Raw genomic sequence first — 15,837 nt, 5'->3', positions numbered from 1 at the left:
CCATGTGGGGGATGGGACTCTCCTCACCTTCCTAATGAGGGCTATAAAAGCAGGCATAGAACAAGAGAGCCTGGCAATGCGGAAAAGGACTCTGAAGGAGAGAAAAAACAAAACAAAAAAAAAAACACTCCTATCACTTCCTAGAGTCTGGACTTCGGCCACAGTCCGATAGTCAACGGCTGTTTGGATGGCTTTCCTGTCGAATCGGGATCCCATCCCAATTGCCAACCCCCACCCCGCTACTACTGTTCTCCTCACCCCTGCACCACCCAAACCTTCAACGAGTGTGTCGGCTTGCAGCATGTTTCCAGCGCTGCGCTGTGCTCCCCTTCCAACCCCCGACGGGTCTGTGCCACTGTGAGAAAGTGCACAGCTGAAGCGAAGACTGAGACTACTGTGTGGACAAGGCCAGGCAACAAAGACAACCTTTCACCAAGCAGTTTCCCTCGCTTGCTCACTTGCCTTTCTCCCCTTCTCCATTTCTTTCTGTACTTCTCTCGCTCTCTCTCTTTCCCTTCTTACAGAGGCATATATTGCGGTCCTCTCCTTGCGCTGAAGGAGGCCTGCGCCTGTCTCTTCAGTTCGCTCACGTGTCTGGCAAGGGTGACACTGGCGTTCACCTTTGTCCCCGGTGCACTAACCACACAACCCACTAGCAAGGTGTTGAAGATTAAAAAAATGCTGGAAAAAAAAAACATGTCAAACAGGAATGACTGCTGTAAAAAGCCGTGTCAGCGTCAGAAGGGGATGGGATGGGATGGGATGGGGTGGGGTGGAGTGAGATGGGGGTGGGGGCGATCAGGTTTTTGTCCCTTCCCCGAGGCCTCTATGTGTGACCACAGAATGACACAACCATGCGGACAGCTGCCTTGGTGTAAAGGCTCGCTATAGGCCACGACATGACACTGTGTTTATGACTGCTGCCTTGTGTTCAGAACCAAGGGAAGGGATGGGCAGTTGAGATCAACTACAATCAGCGCTTTTCAATAAGCCCAGCATGTTTGTAATTTTCCCCTACCACTGTTCATTAACTTCATACCACTTATGCCCTTCATAAAAAAAGGTGCAGTGTCACTATGACTGTGTCAGGAATATAACATGGGCTTTCCCCTATTGGAAAAAAAAGAAAAAAAGACTAAAAAAGCTCAAAACGTTAATCACGATATACTTCACTTAAAAGGAAGCAATGACCACAAAACGTTTTGGAAAATGGACTGTGAGAAAAAAGAGGCACTTGAAATTACAGTGATAAACTTTACTTTAAAGAAGGAAAGAAAAAAGACTGAAGGAAAGAGTGGGCCTTGACTGCATGATGACAGTGACAAATCTCAACATAATCACACATCCACTCAGTTAGCGGTGGGTGGAGAGTAGCTAGACCTGCCCTAGAGTACAGACATCTACCACACCACCTCTTAGGTCACCCCTTCCCAGTGCTTCATATCTCTCCCCCAGTGTACTAAATGTCATCAACTGCATATAAGGGTTTTATGAACCCTGTGTATAGTGTACAGCACAACTTCCTCTAAAGAGTAGCAAGATTAACCTTACGGACATACAGCCCTGGGAAATTACACTTGTTTCAACTTGTCCGTGATGAAAATACGACAACTTAACGTGATGCTCTCAAGGACAAAGATGAAATTTGTAAGTTTAGCAGGTAAATGGCAAACCATGATCCCTAATGTAGATGGCAACAGTGCTGAAATCACTATTCGGAAGCTCCATTGTTCTGACAAGGTGTGAAAATGTTAAACATTTTCCATTACTTGAGTACCATAATCAGGACTTAATTTCTCACAAAATGGTTTCCACATTCTATTCTAGACCATCACTAGAGGTCAGCTAAACTGTTAGCCATAGGCATCATCATGAGCAATACTGATTGATGAAACTTACACAAGCCCACAACCCAAACAACAATAGCAAAGTCTCGCATCATCTTAGTCAACATCCACAAACCCACTTCCTCTTGTGGGTGGAAAGAAGTTGCCGGTCAACGTAGCAGCAAAATGTAAGTCAAAAAGAGGTCATAATGTAAATAAAAACTCTTTTCAATCCGCCATCTTTTACTGTTTATGAGGTTTTGGTCAACTGACCAGGCAAATTGAGTTCATCATGGATGGACTTGACCGTGTTTGGCTGTCAGTAGCTTATCCATGGAGTTTACATTTAGTCAAACACACAGTTTGACAAAATGTTTCAACTTATATTTGTACATGTTACAATTTTTCAGATGAAAAAAGATGCTCTGTGGTAAAAATAAATGTTTTAGGAACTCTACTGGATCCGTAGGCTAATCAGCTACCTAAACAATCAACATGATGTGTCTCTGTTAACCAGTCAGAACACTTACAAAGAAACAGGCCTGTCTACCTCCAAATGGTTTTCTGTGTACACAATCCAAAAGAAGGGATGGGCCGGCCTGTACTATGACTTTATTAAGGTACGTAGTTACAGCCATTTCCATAGGAGTAGACGGTTGTGGAGGGGCAGAAAAAAAAAACTGGAACAGAATTTCAGACCTACAGTCTTCACTGGAGATTTGCATAGCGTAAAGATGATTTGAAGTACTGCGATTGAGTGATATCAATCACGTTGTGAGCTGACAGACAACAAAACTACTGTACTGTTGAGACACTTAATGTGCATGTACTGTAGATGAGTGCAGATGTTTTGGAATATTCCATTTGAGTGGATAAGCTGAAGTTCACTAACATATCTAACCTTGCCTAGAGTTTCTTTAAGGAACAGTATTGGATCTAGATAGATAGATAGATAGATAGATAGATAGATAGATAGATAGCAGTGGAAGCTTGGTCTTACTTTAAGACACCATACATTGTCATTGAATGCCTTGGCCTACCCAATTAAATAATCTACAGCATCTAAATCTACATACAAAATAACACACTGCAGTATAACAACCATTACAGTTTTTCACAATTGCTAAAACACTAAACTCCATTCTCTGTTCTCCAAACATATTTCTTGAATTGATCCCCCTTTTGGCAACATTTTAAACAGTTCACATGTAAAACACATTCTCATGCAATAAGACATATTTTGCATATATTTTTGAGTTATGAAATCTTTTTGCTTTGTTTTGTTTTTTAGATGCAAAATACATTTACTGTATTGTAAACAATGACAGTTTCTCCTGACTGTTACCCATTGTTTGATGTAGTGTCTAATGACTGCTCAATAATGTTTTCATTTTGACTGCTTTGTGAGATGATCTGAAGACCGTGTTTGGTTTTGAGCACAGGTACTCTTTTGGGGCAATTGTTAAGTTTTGCAGAGGTTGGCAAAGGTTTTTGGAATGTAGCTTGAGATTTCTGTTTATTCTGTTTTGAGAAAAGGGTGGCAGGTTTAAAAAAATGTGTATTAGCAATAGTGAAAAACTGTAAACATGGCCTGTGTGGTATCCATACTCACCAATTTGATGGCCACATATTCATTGGTGTAGAGGTTCTTCCCCAGTCGCAGCTCGCCGAAGTTGCCACAGCCGATCTTCTTCCCCACGCGAAAGTTGGGGCCAACCATGAGAACCCCCGAATTGGTCCCTGTGCTCCGGCCGCCATGTCCAGTCCTGCTGCCAGCCGCCTTTGACATCCTTTTCCCTTCCTCTGCGTCCGCCTTCCCTCCCCTCTTATCAAAATCCATAAGCTTGTGATACCCTGGCCTCTCCACGGTTACACCCCTGCCATGCAAATCAGAAAGGCGTCGAAACAACTACCAGGGAAAGTGTAAGGGAGGGAGGCCACACAACAACAGAGGGAAGGGGGTTGATTTTTTTTTTGTTGTATATAGGAATAGATGAATATATACACACACACACAAGAAGTGTATGTACAAAGGTTTGTTTCTTGTGAGCTGACGTCAATCCAGAGTGTGTCGAGTCGTACTTTGTTGTCTTGAATGGAGGACTCCACTCTTGGTTTTTTTTGACGAAGGAGGGTCCAACCCGAGTTTCAGAGTCGCATGTCGATGCCTGAAGATGGCAGGCGGTGCTGGCATGCACACTCACACAAGCATACACACACTCACATAGGTGCACGTGCGCACGCACACACACACACACTCTCGCTCATGCACAGAGCTCTCAGCTAATGGATCCACAACGCCGACTGGCTACTTCCTCTTGAGCCCCTCATTGCTACTTCCAAGTCATTCTTTGGTAACGCAGGATACATTCTTCATGTCCTAACAGCGAACGGTGATTCGAGTGGGGAGTGGAGACGTTATGAGCAAAAGGGCCTTGTTCCAGTGGATATCTGGGGACATGAGAACAAAGACATCAGTTCACATCACTGCAGTGTGCAATTGTTCCTCATTCTAAGACTACTATGGTGAGAGATCCTATGTAATCCATGCCATCTGATGCTTCAAAAGCATAATGGATACGAGATTACAGTACACAGTGAAGTCAGAAAATGACACTTGTGAACAGGTCCGAACTCAGGGATCAATGCAAACTAGCAAAACAAATAAAACACAGGATGGGTAGCTAAGAAAGAATCACACAAACAGGAAGTGTATTCACGGAGAGTCTGATCCGAGAACAACGGCTAGGAAAATTGGATTTTATGTGAAAACAAGTGTTCTCAGTGGACACTGAGACTACTCCAATCAGAACCAACTAGAGACAAACAGCCTGTAAGGGTTTCAAAGCCAGGAAGGCAGAGACCCGGCTGCAAAGTACACACTTAAAAGGTGCACATATCGGTTTTTGTGAGAGATGAGTCTTGACAGCCCCAGTGTAGTAAATGCAATAGACGTGAGGGCTGTTAAAGGATAGATGTCTTTTTTTCCACCTCCCCTTGTGGCTGGTGATGTTGCTGATACCAGAACAAGGAGCCAAGTAATGCAAGCCCTATTGGCAGGCGGCTCTACTTTGTTCAGGAAATACATTTAAGCTGATCAATGTGTGCCAAAATGCAACTCCATGACAGCCTGAGAATTGGTTGCTGGAGCTACTGAGAGGAGGCCATCCACTCAAGAGTGCACAGTACACAAGCCAACGAGGGAGGGGGTGGGGCGGCATTAGACACCATTTCCCTTACTTTTCAAATAATATTTTCCAAACCCTGCACTAATATCCTTTCTCAAATAACGCTAAGATTATCACTCTGAAAGTTAGTCTCATTTGCAAAGTAAAGAAGTTAAAGTGAGAGTCTTATACACACAGTTAGCCAATCAATATTTTACTATAAGGTTAGGAGCAAAATTATAAAATATTAAAGCCATCATTTAGGCAATGTCTTTAGGACCAGATGTACAAAGTGGTGCTGATATGGTAAGAAAAGGACTTGCATAAAGGAGCTTATACAATCACTAAAGTGATTGATACTGTTACACCTCTTTCAACATAACACCAAATATTTATAAGCTTTCACGGTCATTAAAATACATAGCCAACCATGACTATATGACCAATCTCACTATAAAGAGACACTCACTGTTAAGAGCTGTTATCAGAATATAATCTGAAAAACAAAAATGTGTTCTAAACACCATACTATTTTCCTGAAAAAACAATTCACGATATTAAATAGAAACTGTAATAGGACCTACAGTGCACATTGGTACTCACACAGAATGACTGGTAGATATAGTCTTTGCCTAAAACAGGCTACAATTCATCCCTGCTTCCCTGAGTGCTTGGGCAGCTCCAGCTATTTGATCTGATAACACTAACAACATACAGACTGAACACAATCGTTTGTTCTTTGACATTCTGACAGACAAATGTGAAATTTTGCCAGACTTATGTGAAATAATCTACCAGAAACCATGCTATTGCTCTGGCAAATATTGTATAAGCACTTGTGTCATTTAGATGCATACTAAACAGTTGCGCACATGGATCATCAGCAGACAATCTTACTTTCCCTAGGTCTAACTTAAAATTGTCTAATTCTCGCTGGCATTAGGTAAACTGTTGGCTGGTACAAGGAAGATCCGGTTGTGCTGGGGGTGGGGTATCTTTTCGCGACTACCAAACCTAATTAATTTATGATCGAACATAATATTTAACTTGGAGGTAGGTAGCATGAAGCAATCTTTCCACGGTATATCTTTTATGACAAGGCTGCGAACAACTATCTGTCTGCATATATCAAACATTACCCTGTTGTCATGAAGCCTCTCTCGTTACTTGGGCCCCAAGCTAGAACTAGTAACACCAACGTTCATAAAAACAAAGCCAGCTGGTTTCGGAAAAGGAAAAAAGAGTCCGCTAACATTAGCATGGGCCGAGTTGGATAATATACCAAATAGGAGGCCATCCTCTTAGACAGTTTGTATATTACAGCTTTATAGTTTTACTCAAACACTATTAAAAGTTTACCAGATGAGACATTCATAGTCGATAACGCCATTAAACAGGCCTGACGTTTAGTTCAGTAATGTTAGCTAACGATTAGCTTGGTACCTGGCTAAAAGTCGAAACTAGCCAAATGGGCTTAGCTACCATGCAGCACACCAAGACGTTAGCAACCAACGTCTGTACTTAGGACGGCAAAGTAGAGATCGTTAAACATTATTTTCCAAAGAACAATAACTGTCAAAATAGTACACATAATACCAATGAAAGCGTTCGTTGTTGTACAACTGTTTACTCACTGAAAATACAAATAAAAAAAAACTGACCAAGCTTGCCCTGTCCGCTCAAAGTAGGCTAGTTTACTTAGCAATTGTCAGGGTGTAGCCCAGAGGATGGGCCTGGCTAAATAGCTTTTTCCACCATTATCACTATTTTTCTTCTAGGCTAATTAACGTTTTTAATTACTTTCGGCCTTAGCACGATACTATTGAAACCGAACAATATTACTGAAGCGTGTTGCCCAGTCAGTATATGCAATATCAGTTCGGGTAACGTTTATTAAGTCTGGGAGGGAATTTCTTAAATTTTCCAAAAGAAGGGTCAAAAGCTAACGTTATCAAATTGTAGGTCCTATTTAGCAACCTAGTTTGCAAGAGTAGAGACCTACCAAATTCATACACACAACATCCATTCATTTAAATTGATCTGCCATTACGATAGGACAGCATTACTGTATTTCAACGTTAACATTAGTCAATACATCTGCAACCCATACATTTGGCTACGTGCAACTGCGAAGTGGAAGGCCATAGCAGCGAGGAAGTTGATTAGAGAAAAATAGCTACGCTAATGCTAGCTAAATAAAAGTAATAGCGTTACTACAAGCTTACTAAATGAGTAAACTGATAACCGTGAGAATCCCTACTACCCCCATATGTTATTGGTATACCACACACAGATACTATCATACTGTTACCTGCCATCCTGAAGAATAAGTTAAGATTCTAACGTTTCTTCTAAATAAAATATTCATAGGACTCGCTAGCTTAGCTGGCTAATTTCCACCTTAATTATAGGGTGGCCTTGTTCTTCGTCGGAGTAGGCCCAATTAGCTACTATGCGTCAAAACACCAAAATGATGGTAGAGCGTTTGTCTTCCTTTGTCTTTCTGTTTCACTGTGTATTATTAGTCAACCAAGTCACTACGTGAACAACTCAAGGTCTAATCCTCAAATACCGAAACCTGGTCCGCCTAACGTTAGCTATCTATCAATACCAAGCTAACGTAACAGTTGCTACTTATGATACAAGCGGTAGCTAGCACTAACGTTATAATTCATGTAGCTGGTTGGTTAGCTAGCTATCTACAACGTTACATTGTGGCTCAGGCGATTGAGTTACCTTATATATGTATATACTCGAATTAACATCCACTACAAATGAAAAATATACTACCTGTAGTATTATATTAGGATGCAAACTTCGACATATTCCCTTGTTTATAAATATAAACGCGATTTCATATCCTTCTCCCTCGCTGGGTTTTGCTGTTGTCTCTTTAAGCTTCTCCAGTCGGTAAGCAAAAATCCAGCGTCACCCGACACTCCCATCGCTGTCTCTACGCTGTCAAACTAACGTATCTTGTTTTGAGAATATGCTCCAATTCCGATATGAGAACTTGCTAAGTTAGATGCTGTTATGTTCTGCAGAGGCAGTCTGTTGTGACAATTCACTCTTTGAGGAAATAAAACTATTATATTACTGTTTACTTTAGGAATGCCCTTATCTAGCCTATGTCGGGAAACTTCTTGGTTGGGATGTAACTGTGGTGACCATCCGGATGTCTCCTGTCCAGAGAGAGGGCAAAGCCTTTTTGAAGTTTGTATAGCCTATTCAACTGTATTTTACGTATTCACATGTTAGTTTCATACAGCATGTTACATCGCCACTGACTCATGTGGATTGCCTTTTGAGATGGATCGTGTTGTAGGCTGGAATACTTCATCGATTGGTTTCACCTTCTGTGAATTTGTCGTTGATCGGTGATGTGTTTGTGTTGTCTGTATGCTGCTGAGACCTTGAATTTCCCCTGGGGATCAATAAAGTATCTATCTATCTATCTATCTATCTGTCTGTCTATTATCCAATGCTGAATCAATGGCAATTTAAGGCGATTGGTCGACTCAAGCCTATTTGAACTATGCATATAGTCAAGGCCTATAGCCTTGTGTGGTTTTATAGACAGCATGCCAGACTAGACTTGAGGAAAGGACAGTCATCTCAATTTGTCTGGGAATAAATAGCCTACATGTTACCTCTATAAAGGGTAGGCTAATGTCGTAAATTGGAGATAAATGGAGGACACCATAATCTGCAGGGAGGCAGGATGTTCCTTAGGCTAATGTGATGAATTGGTGAAAAACGACGACAGCACTTTTATGACTGTTGTTGTGATTTAGGGACACAGTCTACATGGCTGCAAAAAAGTCATTACATTAACAAAAATATGTGTGGTTATGAGTGAATTTGAATAGCCTCTCATAACTTGCTATATTCTTGAATAATCACCTTTAACTGGTCAGACTTGGCTGCAAGAAAAAAATTACCTGCTTAAACCTACCAGGATTTTGCAAAATTCCATGTTTTGTGGTGGTAATTTAATGTTAGTGAGAATTCTTTGCAATGTTTGTTTTTCATTAAATCCCACTCAAAATGTAATAAATTAACCAGAGATTTAATTGACAGAAAACAGATTAACCTAGCTATAGTGTGTGTGTGTTCTTGTGTTCATTTCATGCACTCATTTTGTGTTATCTTTGAGGTCATCTTTGAGACTTATCTTTGAGGTCATCTGCACCTGTGTTTTGGGTGATCAGAAGATTGACAACTGGATAGTCCTTGCATTGGGCAGCACAGGTCATCGATTTTTAATTGAAATCGCAATTTGAACTATTGCAATTAGCTAATGCAAAAGCTGCAATGAATCATGCAGCTTGTAACTCTGTCCCAATGGTTAATCTTGTCACGTCTATGATTTTTATATTCATGTCATCCTCCTTGTGTGATGGACAGTGATGTTCACCTAACAGGGCTGTGCTTCTCATGCACAGGCATGCTCACCAATCCGAAGTGGCGCAACTTAAAGGCAAATTTAAAATATTGAACTGAAGCTTGACTTTCAAAATTGATATTAATAATAAATATCATGCAGCCCTGCCCACACGAAAGTACAGGTGTAAATGCACCCAAGAAGCATTGAGAACGGATTGCGATCAAATCGGGGACACATTGTGAAATTCTGAAATATTTTCTAGTCAATATTATTTTCCTCATCCTTTATTGTTACAACGACCTTGAAAAGCATTAAATATAACACACAAAACACATGAAAAAGGTATATTTCGTTTCAGATCTCACTAGTTTGCAAGTGCATGGAGAACATGTGACATAGAAACCTACATTTGCTGAAATACAGATGAGTGCCAGCATTTACATGTAAGCTGAATGAACTTCACAGAAATATGTGTTAACTTGGCAATACACAAAAGTGCCTAAAAGCTTCAGTTCAACATAATATCCACAAAGTTATCCACATAACTTTAATCATTTATTTAGACTGTGTGTGTGTATTCATGAGCTACAAAAGAACCTGAGGTAGGCCTAGTGTGAATCAACTGAACATTTACATGTTAACATCAGGCTCAGTTAAGTAGTCCCAGTCTTCAGCATTTGAGATGAATTAACACCAAGTTTTCAAAACATTTGTCATCTTCTGAGTGGACTCTTGGGATGTTGCTGTTGGTTGTAGATAGGTCCATTAGGCCGAACCACAACTTTATTGTGGCTAGCAATCTCGGATGGCAGGCTGTAGTTTTTGCCAGGGCCAATATCCATAGCATGGTTGTGCTGCTGTATCAAAGGCCATTGATTTGGGGGATATTGCAAACCTATTAGCATCCCTAGAGTGTGGTGGGGTATGGGGTGCTCTCCTACAAAAGGAAATACAGGGGGAGAATGCAGCCTTGGTTGTGACTGTGTGACCAAGGAGTCTCTGGAACAAAATGTGGCTGCAGAGCCACTTAAGCTCCTGATAGGAGAAGGATGATTTGGGCCTTTAGAGTCTGCATGGATAATCCCAGTTGTATCTTTTTCCCTTTTGGTTTCTTTTGATCCTCTGTCTTTAGATGGAGGGATATATTTCTGTCCCTTGCGAAATTTGGCACGCCTGTTCTTGAACCAGACCTGGGGTGGAAATCATTCAATTGTTATAAGAAAATATTAACACTTGGTAAAAACATCAAGAACAGGCCTGACTAAAGCTAATACAAGGACACAGTGATCCTCCAAATCACTGCATTGAACATATATGCATGGTTCTGTAGACATTTAGCCTACCTGAATACGAGACTCAGGTAGATTGATGCATACTGCCAACCTCTCTCTCATGCTCACGTCTGGATATTGAGTTTGCTGGAAAGCTTTTTCAAGTGCCTGGAGCTGAGACACGCTGAAGGCTGTGCGACTTCGACGCTGCTTTTGCTGGTTTCCATAACGCGCTTCAAGAATCAACTCTGATGAAGATAATTTAATTACTTTTATAGGCCTATACACAACAAGCAAACAAACAACCAAATAGCGAAAGCTGCCAAAGACGTTTAACCAATTTAGACACTCTGGCACAAGGTTCTACGTGTTACGCCTCATCTTATCCCGCATAGCCATACCTGCCAGACGCTCTGCTACTGAGAAAGTCTGAAGCGATGAGGAGCCGTTTCTGGAGGGCAGCTGGTACTGCTCCGCCATCTGGTGGTGAAGGTCATAAAAGAGCGCGTTGACTCTGTGCACAGGAAAGGCCACATTACCGCTGCTTGTCGCTCCGAAGTACAGTGGATTCATATTTTAGTTAGTTCAGCTGAAAATGAAAACAAGCGAAGTTAAGGTATTAAAATTTGACACGTTTCGATATGTGCTGAGAGACTATTAAAGGTGCATGTCATGTGAGCTTATCTGAATTTTACCCTACGTGCGTTGTCTAATTTAAATCTGAAGTTGGCAGTTATTTTTTTCTAGTTATCGACTTGTAAAACCATTATACAAACAGGCTTACACTAATAAAGACTAGCCTACTAATTGAATTGTATGTTTTTTAGATATTCTTTTCCTTCAGGCTTAATTGTTTAGCCAATTAAAATAATTGTGCAAAACCGAGACATTTTACCTGAGTAGCCTATTTCATGAAAGGGTTGAATTGTTGCCCGAATTCAATTTTTCCACGCAAAAAAATAATAATAAGCGTCGCAAACGTATTCCCAATAAAGAGGCCTTTAGTCCATCTTCGTCGCGCCTCGCTTTTTGAAGACAAGAATCTATAGCGCAGTCTCACCCACGACTATTTAAGAAGCATTAACTCCAGCTTCCCTCAGCCATTAGCCAATAGAAAGACGGGTATTAGCCTGGATTAAGTGGGATGAGGGGGGAAAGGGGGGTCCAGGAGCTCAAGTTTTTGAAACTATTGAACTTGGGAGATTTACGCAAAGGATCTCCCCTCAATAACCGAGCGTTTCATTCCTTTCCTTTAAAACAATTAAAACAATGCGCTCGGCTAATCTCCGAGGCCAGGCAGATTAAAATAATAGCCTTTGATTGTCCCTTGTTCTCGTCCTTCTTTTCCCATCCTCTTGCTTTGTGGGTCTTCAAAAATGAGAGCTGTTTGGAGTTTTGTTGTTTGTTTTGCTGAAAGGCTTAAATTTTTTCTCTTCAACCGTCCACACGTGAAATACAATCAAGGCACTGTCAAATAGCTATAAATACTGAATAAAGACACTTGTAATGGAAAAATAGCCCTAGGAAAACAAAATCTACACACTTCAGATAAAGGCAGCTTGAGGAATGAAGCCTGACTTAATCTTCTCTTGTCGTTGTTCTTTTTGCTGCCCCTCTGAGATATTTCTTTGCCTAGTTTGACTGAGCAGGCTGAAAGGTTGACTAACAGTCTCCTTCAGCCAGAAGTAATTGCATTACTATTTTAGCTAATATAGGTTGGTACAGTGCTCTGACATCTAAAGGTTTTCTCATGGCACAGAATAAAAAAAACTAATTTATTAAATGTCTCCAAGTCCCTGCGAAGGCATTCAAGTAAAACATCAGTCCCTTACAGTATTTAAAGCAATTTAACAAACAATGGCTTTTTCAGCACTTTTATGAGAATCCAAATTCTTGTCACGACTTCAAGGCTGCCGTGGATTCCCATGGGTCTTGGCACACCTGTGCAGCTTGGCCGCGACTCAGGCTAAATAGTTGCAAATAAGATCATCACTAATAAACCTGCGCAAGTTTGGGGTGGTGGTGAGGGGTCTGAGGGGTTTAGAGATGTAAATTCGGGCCGTAAGCCTGACACTGGACCGTGTGGGGCAGAGAGGCGAGGTATGCTGAGGGTGAGATTATGTTTCCCACGAGTATCAGCAGTGGGTCTGAGTGCCTGGGCTGGGGAGGTGTGTGCCCCCTTTCAGAAGCTAACGCAGCCACCAAAGATACCACGCAAGGAGGGGAAGTGGAGGGGCAGCTGGCACAGGGTTGGAGCCCACATCACCACTTATAAACCTCCCAAACCATGGCCTCCCCCCTATATCTTGACTTGTACCCCATTATCATGACCACCTCCAGTATGTCAGCCTCTATGGACCCTTTCAAGAGAGTTCCATTATCAGCATCATAGTTGGCCCCACAAGACTTCCTTTTTAACATTCCATATGTTATCTTAATGCAGAGGAAGTAGATTGGGGCCCAAATAGAACGTTTAAGCATTGTTTTTGTTTTTATTGTTGACTCTGCCCCCATATGAGTGTTTCATATTTATCTGCACAGATATGGTGTCATGTCGCCCAAATAGTAGCGAATACTCAGATGGTTCTGATTCAGGTCTGCATGGTCAGATCTAGTCTTGAACCAGATTAGAGTCAGAGCCAGGCCAGTGTCAGGTCATCTCCTGGTTTTCCTGCCAATGGAAGACTCGTCAAACATTTTATAGTCCCACCTCAGTCTTCAATATGGGGCTTGAATGGGAACAACTCATCATCAATGCTTCAAGTCACAGGAAGCTTTATTTATAGAATCTCAGCTCAGCCCATCTGTAATATGAGTGGTGTTACATATAAAAACACAATATGAAAGTCAGTGGTGTTAAATGGAGAAATATGCCATAAAGAAATAATGATGTATTAAGAGGCACCACTGGGACCCCAGATTATTGCCAGAATTAAGAGAGGAAGATCACTTATATTTAAGTATTTTTCAAATATTTATGTCCTCTGTAGCAAAACCAACTAAACTTTATCTTGATTTGTACAAATACCAGAGGACCCAACTGCATGGAGAGAGCATTCACTTGTGTGATGTGTGATTTTTTTTTTTTTGCCTCATCTCTTCAGTTTTCTTTCGCTGCTCGCTTTTTCTCCCTCCCCTTTGAGATGTTCTTGGCTGTCAAGCTATATTAGTGTCTGATAAAAAATAAGTCATTTAGAAGAGCCTCCACAGAGCAGCCCCCGAACCCCATTAAGGGCTTCGCGCTCAGAACCCAGAAGCCTTTGTCTCCTCAGCCTGCGGGATTAGGGGAGATTTACTGCTAAGAAAAAAAGTAGTTATTTCATGGCACTTTCATGATGAAACCTGGCCAAAGCTGTGTTGGCTGGGGGGATTAAAGCCACACAAAGACGGTGGTTGTGTGTGACTGCCCCCTCCCTGAAACCACCACCACCACTCCTGCTCACTGGCCCTTCTACCCCCCCCCCCCCCAACAACCATGACCCAGCCCCCCCCCCCAAACACACACACACACACACACACACACACACACACACACACTCCTTCTAAGCACTTACCATCTCTCTAGCCCCCCACTAGATAAATGAGAGATGTCTTTGCTGAACCCTCTCTCTTTCCTAAACGACATTCAAACTTCCCCCAAGATGGTGTTTTGTTTTCCTTAAACCCACATACCTTACAGGGCGATGTAATGCAAGCCACTGAGCTTCTCAGTTTCCACCAGGATGAGCATTGTACTTGTGTAAATAAATCTGTTTTGTGTGGTAAATAAACTTGTTAGCATTAGTGGAGTCAAAATATTTTCAGGCCTTTGTGTGATTGTTACAGAAGAGATTTCAGTTTAGTTTTAAATTAGTTCAGAGATTTACCAGTCTATCAATTGATTTTTTGACCTTCCAGTCCTGTCTCCAACTTTTTTTTACTTAAAGACAAATGCTAATGCTATTTAATTTACTTAACAGACAACTAATGACCATACTCTGTCATGCCATGATGTTTATTAGCTTTCTTAAGACCTTTTTAAGAAAGGTTTTACTATCACGAAAGCATCAGTATCTGGTCATGATTTTGAATCTTACAGAATATTCCCAGACATAATACATTATGCGTTCACCTGTTTAAAATGGTTAGCCCAAATACTTTGCAAGTCACTGCAGTCACATTTCAAATGGTTTGCAGTGAACTATATACCCCAATTCATGCACAATGTCTGAAATAAAATAAAACTGTGAATGTTAAGCGACCCTATAGAATTCTGATCGTAACAGAGTTAAGGGCAGCCAATCAAAGGGCCAAGGAACAGAGCCCAGTTCTCTCAAGAGGGAGAAAAAAAAGAGGGGAGAAGAAAAGAAAACAGAGCTCACCCTTCCAAGGCTGCGCCAACGCTGCCTTTAGCTGAGTGGCTTTTAATATTCTTTAGATTGGTTAAAGGGAGAGAAAAGCTACAGGGGAGCCAGAAGAGGTCAGAGGGGGGTTCGTTTTGTCCTGCGAGGAGTTCCATAGCGCTTTTTTGTTTATGTCTCCTGTTTAACAGATGTTTGAGTTAGCCACCAGCTTTTTCGCCCCTTCTTTCATTAATTACTTATCAATAGAGGAACTTTGTATTGACAAGCGCCTGTCAAGAGGGGAGCTTTGTAGTTGTCAGTTATCTGCTGGAGAGCAGCTTAGAGCTGAGGCCCCTTGGACACCGGCTGGATCGATCGCCAAGCAACACAATTGGAAGCTTTGCAGCGCTGCAACGTTTTGGACGTGCACAGGGGGGCTATTAGAGGCTCGTTGTGGGCCTAAAGACTACTTTGTGTGCGTGGTGGTGCTGGTGGCGGTGGGGGTTGATATGACCAGCCGCCCTTTGACCCAGAGGGATAGGGGATATGGGCTGCCGGTCAGTGATCCTCCATAAGTAAAGGCTGGCACTCATACTGGTGGGTGCCAGCTTTTAATCATAGTTCATAGTTCACCTCTTATAGCCAACTCCATATACACTGCGATATTGCCCAAACCAATCAACTTCAGACAGATAGTGCAGTCCTTTTGAACAGCAGGCAAGTGAGGTGTCACCTCCAACGATTATTTTAATACATGTTAATTATCACTAAAGTGCAGCCTCTCATAAATGAACATTTACCTGATTTGATACTTTAATTAGACACCAAGAAGTCCTGTCATTTGCTCTATACAAACAGCATAAT

At 41.6% G+C, this 15,837-nt stretch overlaps 2 protein-coding genes across 9 annotated transcripts in view; both read right to left on the bottom strand.

Moving 5' to 3' along the window:
- csnk1g2b (casein kinase 1, gamma 2b) overlaps positions 1-7,939 on the bottom strand; it is a 31,120-nt gene extending 23,181 nt beyond the window's left edge. For 4 of the 7 annotated variants that reach the window (XM_042056361.1, XM_042056366.1, XM_042056365.1 and 1 more), the window contains exons 1-2: positions 7,784-7,939; positions 3,439-4,277 (exon numbers count right to left, since the gene is read on the bottom strand). In XM_042056361.1, the coding sequence (XP_041912295.1) occupies positions 3,439-3,666 (228 nt within the window). In that variant the 5' untranslated portion in view covers positions 3,667-4,277; positions 7,784-7,939. Of the gene's footprint in view, positions 1-3,438; positions 4,278-5,596; positions 5,712-7,304; positions 7,327-7,393; positions 7,617-7,783 lie in introns of those variants that run through there. The other 3 variants (XM_042056362.1, XM_042056364.1, XM_042056363.1) reach the window with 3 other exon arrangements.
- A 1,723-nt stretch (positions 7,940-9,662) lies between these two features.
- zgc:101100 (uncharacterized protein LOC445169 homolog) lies at positions 9,663-11,653 on the bottom strand. Of its 2 annotated transcripts, XM_042057252.1 has the most exons (4): positions 11,547-11,653; positions 11,053-11,240; positions 10,724-10,899; positions 9,663-10,570 (listed from the first exon to the last, which is right to left on the bottom strand). In XM_042057252.1, the coding sequence occupies exons 2-4, from the start codon at positions 11,222-11,224 to the stop codon at positions 10,094-10,096; spliced, it is 825 nt and encodes a 274-aa protein (XP_041913186.1). In that variant the 5' UTR covers positions 11,225-11,240; positions 11,547-11,653; the 3' UTR covers positions 9,663-10,093. The 2 variants fall into 2 exon arrangements, with proteins under 2 accessions (XP_041913186.1, XP_041913187.1); XM_042057253.1 differs by lacking the exon at positions 11,547-11,653 and having other exon boundaries at positions 11,053-11,251.
- Between the last annotated feature and the right edge of the window lie 4,184 nt (positions 11,654-15,837).

The sequence above is a fragment of the Alosa sapidissima genome, chromosome 12 (genome assembly GCF_018492685.1).
Source record: "Alosa sapidissima isolate fAloSap1 chromosome 12, fAloSap1.pri, whole genome shotgun sequence".
Classification (NCBI taxonomy): Eukaryota; Metazoa; Chordata; class Actinopteri; order Clupeiformes; family Clupeidae; genus Alosa; species Alosa sapidissima.
The sequence above is the reverse complement of the archived record's forward strand: the minus strand, read 5'-3'. Positions and strand labels throughout refer to the sequence as shown.